The following is a 12,274-nucleotide window of genomic DNA, read 5'->3' as shown; positions in this document are numbered from 1 at the left end:
GTTGTATTTCAATAATAGTAAGCATAGACCCTTATCTACAAACTGCCGCTAACATTAGACTACTTCATTTGCCAATTTACTAATACATGTAGCAGATGTCATCAATACGGAAATGACCGGTGTCTTTTCCACTTCTGTTGCTGTTGTATGTTCGTTTGTTTGGTCGACTGAGGTTTGTGGTGGAGTTTAGTCTCGTGAAATGGCCGAATGGAAGTTCGACGACAATTACAAACGTTTGTGCATAGTGTGACCAAGAGCCTAGAATTCCTGTGCATTTCAATGGATGCAAACACAGATGCAAACGCAGACACAGTGTTACCAGGCCCTTAAGGCTGGTTCACAATATGCGACGGAGAGCTGTCAGTCACGATCTGTCAAACCACATCAAAGGCACGCCGCTCAAGACGGACGATGGACGGATTGCTTGATGGAGTGTTGACAAACAGATAGAACTGATTATATTTTGTCCGCTCCATCAGAAGTTGACGTACCACAACAGGAAATGATTAGGTACTGTTACCCAATCAGCAAAGCACAAAATGAGGATGACGTAATAATGCAGCAAGGGAATGATAATTATCAGAACAAAACTACACGTATTGTGAACACAACGAAGAGCTGTCAGTCACGATCTGTCACGGTCCATCACGTCTCCGTGACACATTGTGAACCAGCCTTTAAGCTTAAAGGGGAACTCCCACAGAAACATAACCTGATCTCAAAATGTACGCTTTATTGTGAAACTTGTCGCTGTGCTACTTTCAGGCCAGCCATCATTTTAGTAACGGAGAAAACGCGGGTTAAGTATAGAGCATGCACCAGGCTGATGCGTCATTGGCGCTAAGCTCCGCCAATGCCAAATGAATTGCCTTCGTAGCTCAGTTATCTTGCCAGTAAACTACACGAAAACTAAACGAGAATGGTAACTATAGAGGGATCTTGTGTTTTAAGGCCTTAGAAGAGCTCTTTGTAATGAAAGTAGAATGCTAGAAGCCGTTTCCTCCCAGCAGACTTGATCCTCTCCTCTCACAGAAGATGAGGCTAGCGTAATAAAACTCAACAGTAATTAGTGTCAGCCTTCGCTCTATTGATCTACGTGGAGAAACACACACAAGGTTCAGGTATGTCAAGGAAGCGTAGATGTTCTCATCGAGAGACCTTCGTACGCAGACATGCCCCTTCTTGTTGTTCTCTAGTCCTACGTCCAGGTCAAATTTAGGTAACAGTCTTTCGTGCTCAGCTTTGTCGATCAGCGCGGCTTCTAGATGCCTCATGAGCCGCGATACAGAATTGAATATCCGAGAATGATGAAGCGGCGGTTAGATTGGTCACGAGTCTACACACTACAATGTGCAGGTTGTAAACAACTTACGTACTACAGTACTAGCTACATCGTCTACATCACTATGCTCGGGTTAAAGTCTAAGGCTCAAATCAAAAGCCATCTTGCACCTGTAACACTCCCCAGCTGTTTGAAAGGTGCGTGTCTGCTTACTCATATCTCTCCAAGAGAACCTCATATTTGAACCCTTTGACTGTTTCTCTTTGTAGATTAATAGAACGAAGACTAATGCTAATTACCGTTGAGTTCTATTGCGCTAGCCTCATCTTCTGTAAGAGGAGAGGGTCCAGTCTGCCGAGTGAAAACGGCATCTAGTATCCTACTTTTGTTACAGAGAGCTCTTCTAAGGCCTTAAAACAAGAGGTCCCTCTATAGTTACAATTCCCGTTTAGTTTTCGTGTAATTTACTGGCAAGATAACTGAGCTATGCAGGCAATTCACTAGGTGTAGACGGAGCATAGCACCAATGACGTGTCAGCCTGACGCATGCTCCGTACCTAACCCGTGTTTTCTCCACTACCAAAGCAACTGCTTGCCTGAAAGTAGCGCAGCACGAAGTTTCATGATAAAGCTTACATTTTGAGATCAAGTTGTATATTTCCGTTGGAGTTCCCCCTTAACTCAACCCAACTGAGCTGACAAAGCAAACAGTGACAACCAGGTTATTACAGCTCAGCTTTGTTCACCCTAGTGTCAAATTATTTTGTCATTACTAACGCAAATATACCATCTACAAGTGGACTACACTAAAATGCTAGCTATGTAAAGGTTACTCACCTTGTGTAGAAGTTTCAATGACCTAAGTTTGATGACTTCTAGACTTAGTTCTGACAGCACAGGCAGTGGAATTAATGCAGCTGCAGATGATGGGTCACAATCTATAGAAAAAGGCAGTGAAATTAATGCAGCTGAAGATGATGGTTCACAGTCTATAGAAAAAAAAGGTAACATAACTGCAACCACTGCAAAGTTATGAACAACTACAGCTAGCAAAAGCAGTCAAATCAACGCATGCACTAAGAAGATATTGTACATGACCAAACTAATGTATATCTGAACCAACAACAGCATGGCTAAAGAGCAATCATACTTATAGCTGGCTCCAAATTTGATCACAAATCTACTGTGGTAAAAGCTAGATTTTCTTGTCAAAGCAAGTTCACATTAATTAATGAAAGCTATGAGTCATAGAAGCAGGACTTCAAAGTCACATGACTGCGAGGAGCATACACTATCTGGGTTCAGTTTCTACTAAATCTCTGTGGCTATCTATGCAAACATGAACGGATATGGGTGTCACAGTTCAGGAATGTATGGCATGCAAGTGAGTGACCAATCATAATGCATTAACCTTTTTGTCTATAACTAAGCAGCAGTCAATAACTAAGTGCTGTTCGGCATCAAAAAATTTAGCCAGAAAGACGTCATTTTTTAATCAGAAATAATGTTGTCTGAACAGAAACGCTGTATTTTAAGTAACACCACCTGGAAATCTATAAGCATCCAATCGTGCTGCAGTAGTACTACACACAAATGTAAAGCGTGAAGTGTGACATATCGGACTTCATTGCTAACACGAGTTGCCAACTATGGATATTGTACATAATATTGTATGCAAATTAATACGTGTATTTACATACACAATTTAGACTCTAATAGCGATAGACAAAGCAGGGTTCTAGCCAGACATGGTAGCGGCTCGCTATGCCTTCAACATACCCCATACCCGCTACACGTTCAGAACTAACTGTAGCTATGCCTCCAACACCACAACTGACTACGCATGTACTGTATGCCACACATGCAGACTTGCACTCCCTCTCCAGAAGTTGTATGTGACAAAGGGGAGGGACTAGCTACTTGAAACGTTATCCTTCAAGAGAGTGATAATGAGAGTAAAGGTGGAGACTTGTCATGAGTCTCTAATTGCATACCCATAGTATTGCAATTAACTTTGTTGCCTCGTAATAGTAACGAGACAGATTCTTATAGCGTAGTACCAGAGCATGGTACAGTAGGTATCCTAAACCCCTCCTCAAACCAATGGTAATTTTACTTCAGAAATTTGCACAGACACCTACATGCCACGCCCATGTGCTAGACTCATGTGTCACGCCCATACCGCTATGCCTTCAAAAATCCTGGCTAGAACCCTGCAAAGACTTGCAGAATCTATTGACAGCATTGCAGAATTAGAAGTCTGACACAATACTGTGCTAGAATAGCAATTTGTTAGGACTTATGAGCGATGCATGCATAAGAATAACTGTGTACCACTGTGGGTAGGAATAGTACATACATCTTTACAGTAACTCACGTATCTCTACTACATTTCCATATCAAAATTTGTTCGTAGTCATTTTAAATTCATACGTTGTCAGTTCAAGTTCATACATTGTCATTTCAAATTGGCATTATGTTAATAATCAGATTCATTCAGTCATTTCAAATTGGTCAACTGTCAATTCAAATTTACTCACAGAGACGGCAGAAGCTGCTGCAGAAGCTGTTGCAGACTGAGGGAGCAAAGGCAAGGTCTCGATGAGCGTTGCCTATTTCGCAAACCCATTTCTCATATGTGGGTGTGGCTAAATGATAATTTAATGGTACCCAAAAATTATTAAAATAAATTTATGCTCAATCATTTGGCAAGTTTTTATAGTTTCAAAGCTGATTTATTTCTTACGTATAATATAAACTTACATAACACTGTGGCAAGAGTGTTATGCACATAGAACAAGATCTACTATACTACGTACTTGAAGCAGCAGTAACGCCACCAACGATTCCCGTAGCAAACATGATATCAAGACAGAATACTTATGAGCAGTAACCTCAGCAAACTACAAGTAAATACCACGCTGAAAAACTTCAAATTTGTTTCTGAAGCGCAAACGTTCCCACTTCCAGCTTCTCGTCGACAGTCCAGTCTAGTCCATTACAGGTGCTTCTGTGCCTTTCTCAAGTTTTGTCTTTAAAACAAATATAAGGATTTCTGCTTAATTAAAGTGCAAGACAGGGTCCATTCAGACTGATTCTGAATGATAATTAGTACACTACTGGAGAGACTTTGGCCCTCCTCACCCCTCCGCTTAAACTATTGGAGGAGTGAAATGTGGTGTACCAGGTGCAGTGTCAATCAGTTCCACTGACCAACACACCTCAATTCCATTCAAAGCTGGACTGTGCGGACCCTGAAGCCTAATTACTTGAATGCCACTTTGGGTTGCCACAATTGGCTCCGCCATACTATGAGCGTGCACTTTGTCAACAGCAAGCTCAGATGGTGTGATTCCTTTAATTTCATACTTGTCAGTCAACAAAACATTTTCATCCATTCCAGAAAGTGTCTTCTTGAGACTGCCTCCATGAATAGTTTAGTAACTATGCCAAGATTTGCAACAAGGTCCAAAATACTAACTAAACTAATAGCAGTAAAATTGACATAAATCTACACCGTAATTAGCATGACGGCGAAATTTGAAATGACTAATGACAGATTTGAAATGACTGTGAATGAATTTGAATTGACAGTTGACCAATTTGAAATGACCAAGTATAAACTTGAACTGACAACGTATGAATTTGAACTGATGAAGTAGAATTTGAATTGACATAACACAAATTTGAAGTAACTGTGAAAGAATTTGATCTGGAAATGGTGTAGATGAATCTACTCTCTAGACACAATAGCAAACGTTTCAATCAAATCAATTCAATCAATGAAGGTTCACGTATTACTAGTATTAGGATTTGTGTACCTTGACTTTCGTTTCTTGCTTCTCTGCATCCACATCAACATTCACATTAAACAAGCTTTCTGGGAACATTAGTTAGCAAGTACAGCTTCTTTTGTAACATCACCAATGAATACTATGATGTTTCACATCCCACCTACACAGGTTTCTAGCTAGAGTTGCAGCTCAACTGTCACCAGCCACATTATTGCTTTGGTCAAAAAGCAAGTCCAATATTGTGTGAATAGCAAGACACTAGTGTCAGAGTTCTGTTTAAAGATTTAGCAAGGGACAGACATGGTAACTCGGTTCTTGTTAATTTGTGAGAGTTCCAATGCAGTTAGTTGACTTCATTGCAAAAGATAATTCTTAATTAAATCAGTCCTGCTTAAATGGTCACAACAGAGCAACAATCAAACCTAACAACTTACTTTCTCACGTTCTTAAGCTTCGGTAATTAATACACACAAAACCCCACATGTAAGCATATATTTCATATTATTGAGTAAAGACCAAACCATCGATACCGTCTGCATTTTCTCCAGTCACAGACTCATCATTCCCCAGTATTGAAGTCATCAGTGATAAAAAACAATCGAAAGCCAGTTGGTCAGACAAATTTCCTACACATAAAACAGACCTCAAAGTAACTAATATACAAGTGATATTTATGATTGGCTTAAAGCTACAAAGTTTTCCATTATCTCTCTCTCTATCTCTCTCTCTCTCTCCTCTCTCTCTCTCTCTCCCTCCCTCTCTCTCTCTCTCTCCCTCCCTCTCTCTCTCTCTCTCCCTCCCTCTCTCTCTCTCTCTCCCTCCCTCTCTCTCTCTCTCTCCCTCCCTCTCTCTCTCTCTCCCCCTCTCGCTCTCTCTCTCCCTCCCTCTCGCTCCCTCTCTCTCTCTCTCTCTCTCTCTCTCCCTCTCCCTCTCTCTTAGCAATTCATAAAAGAAACAGTAATTCCTCAACAATGATCACCATAATCCATGTCCACATATCCTAAATGTCGCATTAAGTGACACATATCCTAACCTACTCATTAAATGCATGCATTCTACCAACTGCAATCCATTTGTGCAACTGCCCTCCCACATACCCACCCAATCACTTTCCTGTCCACCCATTCATCCATCAGCTCAACTAAACTATTCGCCCACCTGTCTACCAAACCCACCTATAACAACTTTAACGACTTGCAATAAATAAGCCACCTGCATCAACCTTACCCACTCGCGTCAGCCTACACCCACCTGTACCAATCTGCCTTAAAGTACACAACTTCAACCAGATGTACCCTCCTCTACCCAATTGTAGCTGCCTCTACTTGTCGGTATACCTGCATCACCCAAATACACATCCCCACGTGCCCACCTTCATCCACTCATCCCACCTGCTCCTCAAGCATTTACACAACTTTCCACATATCTACATGTCTCCTTGCCTACACACACACACACACACACATACACACACACACACACACACACACACACACACACACACACACACACACACACACACACACTTGAACGTGCACACACACAGCTCTCTATATATGTGGTTTATAACCTGGTTTCCCATCTTTTAGGCCATTTAGACAATGCCAAAACACAGGAATAAGAAGACATACATTTTCAATAATCACGATGTGTGTATGTCACCTAAGTGGTTCTAGAAACAATAAATTAAAAACCTCAATAGTCACTAGATTGATAACACTCAATCTTAAACCTTTAAAGCAACAACCACCACTACTTCTATCCTCTTGTCATCTTGAGAAGCCTTAATAATACTCAAGGAGACCAGCACGCCCTCTAAAACTGGGAAGGACAGTGCCTCTCCATGCCCCAACTGCATGTAACTGTGATGTCTGTGCATGCTCATAGTTCCTTTAGCTGATGATGTGTTTCAGTCAGCGATTGGCATAAGGCCAACCATTACTTCAGGATGTGACTAGTTATGTGGCTATTGGTAACGCCACAGTTACCAGCCAGAACATGCTTGCCTAACACACTGACACTCTAATGGCACCTGGGTATTGCCTACTGCCCACCTGAACATACTAGTCCATGGACCAGGGTATAAAAATGCTTCAGAAAACAAGTCCCTTTCCACCCTTGCAAAGACATAGCTTTCTTATTACCAAATGACAGACGTGTCCAAGTACAACATTTCCTCACTTGTCCCCTATTGCGAAGTGTCCGCTTAGCTGTAACTAAATATAGTATTTTAAGCAGTGCTAACGGTCCACCTTCCAAGGTTGCACAGAATTTCAAACGTTCGGCAACTAATACCCTATTTTCTAACAGTTTCTTATGTAAACTCAACTTAAGATTTCATTTCTAATGTGTAAATACCAAGTTATCTTGACAGGTAAGTAGTTAATCTCGCATGGCCAAACCCTCAGCATATGCGAGGCTGGTAACAATCTGCATCTTCTCTGAGTGTTTAATGAGAATTCTGAAGCTATACAAATGCATGATATTCGGAAGAGAGTGTTCCAAGCACGTGGGATATTCTGTACAAATGCACAAAAATTTGTCACTCTTTGTTACCAGTAAGCCACAGTAGACAAAATGACAGAAAACGTCCAATGGGACTGCATGTATCTAACCAATGAAAGCAGCTCTACCTAGCGTCTGTGTCCTGCGATTTGATGACAAAGGTTGCTCGCTGCATGCGCAGCGTGCAGGAATATCTCGTGTCTGCATTCGTGTGAGAGCCCCCTTGCTCAGGAATATCCGGCAGTGATACCTGTTCACTAGTCGTCAAGCAGACACAACCGGTTTCGGAACAAACTTATATCAAACATACAGTAACTGTAACTTGAACATACAGTCACTACAGTAGTAGGTACGTACACTCATTGCTACAAAGTCTAACTCTTGTTGTCTCCAGAGTTTACGTACACTTTACTTTCTTCACTGCTTGAAGCCTTTGGGCAATGCTAAGATGCACTGATGAAACAGTAGCCCCTTTAATAGCCCACGAACTATACCTTAATGTACACTTGAGTATACCCTACATCCTCTACACATGCAAACATGCACTTGCCAAAACCAAACAGCAACAAAAATTCATGTAAACATTCTTACTTGAGCAGCTAGTAGATGCGTTAACTCGTTTCACTCGTAACACAAGTCGATTCGAAAGTTTTGCACTTTCACAATTTTCATTTCTAGTTACATTTTCACTGTCCAGTGCTGAGTTCTTAACCACTTTGTACATGATGCTTTCTTTGTGCGTTGATTGTTTCTGCTCCTCAAAACGCACATCAAGTCGCCTGCTTTGCTTCTCATGGGCTAAATGACGTACATGTACAGATGACTCACTAGTAGTCACATTAGGTAACTTGCTGTTGTAAAATGACTTGTTGTCACTTCTCCTGTGAGTGCATTCCACCTGTTTTCCTTTTCCTAAACTCTTCTTTGCACCAACAAACATCCTACCCTCTAACAACTGTTGTTTATCCATGGACACTCTTCTCCGCCTCAAGGATTTGGCATCAGCACTAGGGCTGTCCACATCAGAGCACTTTTCCAGTATGTCCAACACAGGTGCAGATGACTGATGAGCATGTATATTACTGCTGTCTTGAGACCAAATAGATGGATTGACAGAAAACCCAGTTGGGCTAAATCCCAGCACATTTTTCGTTTGCTCTATGAGATAATCAGGATTTCTGCAATCACACAGCACAAACACCACAGCTTTCAGAAGGACAGTTAATATATACCATAAAAGCCAATTACCATTATTAAATTCATTACGGCATCACAAATGCAAATACTAACAAAATAAGTGGGAGAGCACATACTCTCACCAAAGCCCAACAGTCCCCATTTGTCTGTGACACCGTCTAATTACAGATATTCCAATGGATGCCACAACATATCTCCATCTAGGAGCTCAAGCAATGAACAAAAATTAATGACATTTTAACATGGTGGCTTCCACAGTTTGTTATTTCTCTCAGAGTTTGGTGTTTTAGGACTGTGGCCATGGTACTGATCTTTTGATGATTATTTTAGGTGCGACTAGTTGCGACTACTGGCATGTTGTCACTCTCACTTCCACAGCTACATATCAGCCCGCAAATACAATCAACTTGTTGCAAAGATTTATGACATATATATGAGAATCTAACACTGCTTAACCAAGAGTGATTTTTATGTCCCGTATGCCATAACTCTCGTTACTGTACTTCGACAACTGCACACTATTTACAGACCTTGCCATGACAGTTGCTTGGTATGATTTTAGATAGATTTCACAAGTAGCACAATTAGAAAGAAAATAGTGTCTAAATTTGTAATTCTTCATGACAATCCAATCGTTTTTAGAAGGCTCACAGCTTTGGAAGTAACATGTAAACACAGTTTAAATTACTAGTAATAATAATACTGTAATACAGGGAATAATTTATCTGAGTTCGCATTGCAGTTTGCAAGTCAAAATTCATTGCCTACAAATCACTTTCCAAGATGTGTTGCAAAACTGCAATACAAGTGGCATATATATGCATCATGACATCCTCTACATGTGAACTCCCAATCAAACTCCACGCCCACGCTCTCCATGCCCACTTGGTCTGGCTCAAGACTATGTCTTACATACGTGAGTCCCCAGTGTTGTGGGCCCGACCAGCATCATGCATGACAGCACTCGTCACATGCATAACGAAGTGCGTGACTGTACATCTGCACACATGCCAGAAGCCTTGCAGTTGTTTCATTAGTTGCCACAGCTCTTCGAAGACTTCCTGACCGTGTGACTGTTGTTGGGAACTTCTTCTCTTGCTCCCTCGATTGGCTGGGTTTCAGCTGTACTAAAGTGGGCAAAGATAAGACTTGCAAAGCTTACTGTACTTTAGTGGTGGAACTCACATAATAATAATAATAATAATAATAATAATAATAATAATAATAATAATATGCCGTGGCTTAGTGGGTGGTGCAAGAAAGCACGGAGGCACAAGACGAGAGTGATTGGCAAGACAAGGCTGGCAAAAGATGACTTGCTAGAGAGTATAAATCATCCACTGGTCTAGGTCTTAATTCACCCTCAATGAATTAAGTTTTGAGAAAGGTCCTGCTGCATCCAAAGAGACTTAGGTTCATGACCTATTATGTACAACAATTTGTATGCTATTTATTTCTATACATGTATTTGCAGTATGTTTACATTTACCACTGCAGCCAAACAAGTACACTTGAAAATTACCACAATTTCATTCTAAATTTACCCCAAAATATCATTTGGGCGAGTGAATTCACATCTCCAGTCAATATGATTAAAACTCTAGGTTTTGTAGGCATGCAGCATTCAAGGCCTATTGCTTACTAGAAAGCATGAATTATGACAAGCAGCCATCTCTGGAACAGGCAACAAAAGCCAGAGAACAGAGATTTCAATGCAAGTATAACAAAAATTTCCACCAATGGACTGTAGAAAGTGACTGAAAGCAGACACTACCATCATATAACTCTTATATATTAAATGTTACACACATGAGATCAGGAAAAGCAAATTAAAAAGAAAGAGTAACTTAGTCACTGTCAGACAACAATATGACAGCAGGACTCTGAGAACATTGGTTGCTTCATGTAGTCCACCAACAGCTGCTGATCTTGCAAAAGCAGTGTAGTAAGGTAAATGCAGTTTAGGGTCCCTCACCATCCTAAATGTGTCACCACATTGACTGCTGACTGCCATTGCTACTAGCTGTTGTGTCGTCGTGTTGCTGCTTGTCATTACTTTGCATCTGAAGGAGACTGTTTTCTAGATGAAGCAATTTCTGTTCTCCAGTACATTCTCTGCCACTAGCCTAGAAGTGAAGCCTTGAAATGATACTGGCACATCAACTAGTTAGCCGACACTGACCACAGCTCTTCGATTCTTGAAAACTTAATCACGCAGTCACAAAACTGCACACAAGCAACAGCAGCAGCTTTGCGTTGACATCCTCGTAGAACACGTTTTTCTCTTGTGCACTTATTTCTACACCCAAACGTCTCTCTTCGGTAGGCTACAACAAAGACGCACAACATGGTCGTAATACGACAAAAGATTACAATGGTAACTAAACCTATACTTTGTCGGCTTTTGGATCAGCATTATCTAAGTGTGGCTCGACACAAGCCATTTTATTCTAGGCGTGGCCGGCAGCCTGCACGCAATACGTGTTTTCTACTCAAGGCAAAGCTTGCGCATAAATTTGGACAGTGCTCCTTTAACTAGCAGAAGTCTGAGTATCCGAGCATCTGTTGCAGAAATGGGAGTGTGTCTTGCAACTACCATCTCCGACACGCTATTTTGAAATCCTGAGGAGAACCCTGTATATACAGGAATTCATGTTAATTAACTTGCTTCAGCTCTCTTAGACATTGAAATGCACTCCGAGAACCACGAATCACAGGACAGAGAACATAGTTTACCGAGAAGCTCTACAGCAGTCAATTAATTAATAAATAGTGACTTTTCCTTTTACAAAGCTAAGTTATTAACAGTATTTGGAAACATAATAAAATCCTTCAATTCATAAGCACTTGCAGCTTTAATTGCAGCTTCTTATTTAAAACGTGAACCCTGCTCTATTTGCCCGAGCAAAGCCGTGCCCTCTGCTAGTTTTTACCAATATAGTGCTATTCACAATCGTAATAATGATTATGTTATCATCAGTAACTACATGTATTATTTCGTATTATTTTGTATTACGTCTATGTTACAAAATGGTCAGTACAAACTGTGATAGTGTTCGTAAAGCTTCATAAACTTGTCTGTTGGTCTTTTCATCTCCTTGAGACAATAAACGAATCGCTTCTTCCGCTACATGGCAGCCAGGCATGCTGCTAGCGTGCTGTAGTTCGACACAGCTCAGCCACGGCAGTGGCAGATCTGACAAGCCTGAAACACAACGAAAGCTCCTTACTATCTCAAATACATTTTAAAACGCACGATTTCTCAACGTTCGAAAAACACCACCTCCTTCCTACCATTTGAAAGTGTTGCGATGCCAGCAAGAGAGCCAACTGGAGGGTCGTGAGCTTGTCTAGTTTGTGACATAATCACACACTATTGTCGGCGTCATGAGAGAGCTGTGAATAAAAGCCGCAAACTGACGGTGACTGAGGATTCACAAGCGGTTCAAAGCACCGACAATCACTGTTTTGCCCTACCACTTGCCCGCCATATTAA

General features: G+C 41.0%; 1 protein-coding gene across 1 annotated transcript in view; it reads right to left on the bottom strand.

Annotated features, from left to right (window-relative positions):
* The window catches only part of LOC134185605 (nipped-B-like protein), a 65,241-nt gene extending 52,967 nt beyond the window's left edge, over positions 1 to 12,274 (bottom strand). Inside the window, exons 1-5 of the mRNA XM_062653432.1 lie at positions 12,073 to 12,274; positions 11,824 to 11,983; positions 8,173 to 8,759; positions 5,607 to 5,702; positions 2,120 to 2,220 (exon numbers count right to left, since the gene is read on the bottom strand). Coding sequence (XP_062509416.1) covers positions 2,120 to 2,220; positions 5,607 to 5,702; positions 8,173 to 8,759; positions 11,824 to 11,983; positions 12,073 to 12,142 — 1,014 coding nt within the window. The 5' untranslated portion in view covers positions 12,143 to 12,274. The remainder of the gene's footprint in view (positions 1 to 2,119; positions 2,221 to 5,606; positions 5,703 to 8,172; positions 8,760 to 11,823; positions 11,984 to 12,072) is intronic.

The sequence above is a fragment of the Corticium candelabrum genome, chromosome 10 (genome assembly GCF_963422355.1).
Source record: "Corticium candelabrum chromosome 10, ooCorCand1.1, whole genome shotgun sequence".
Taxonomy (NCBI): Eukaryota; Metazoa; Porifera; class Homoscleromorpha; order Homosclerophorida; family Plakinidae; genus Corticium; species Corticium candelabrum.
This window is presented reverse-complemented; position numbering and strand designations above follow the sequence as displayed.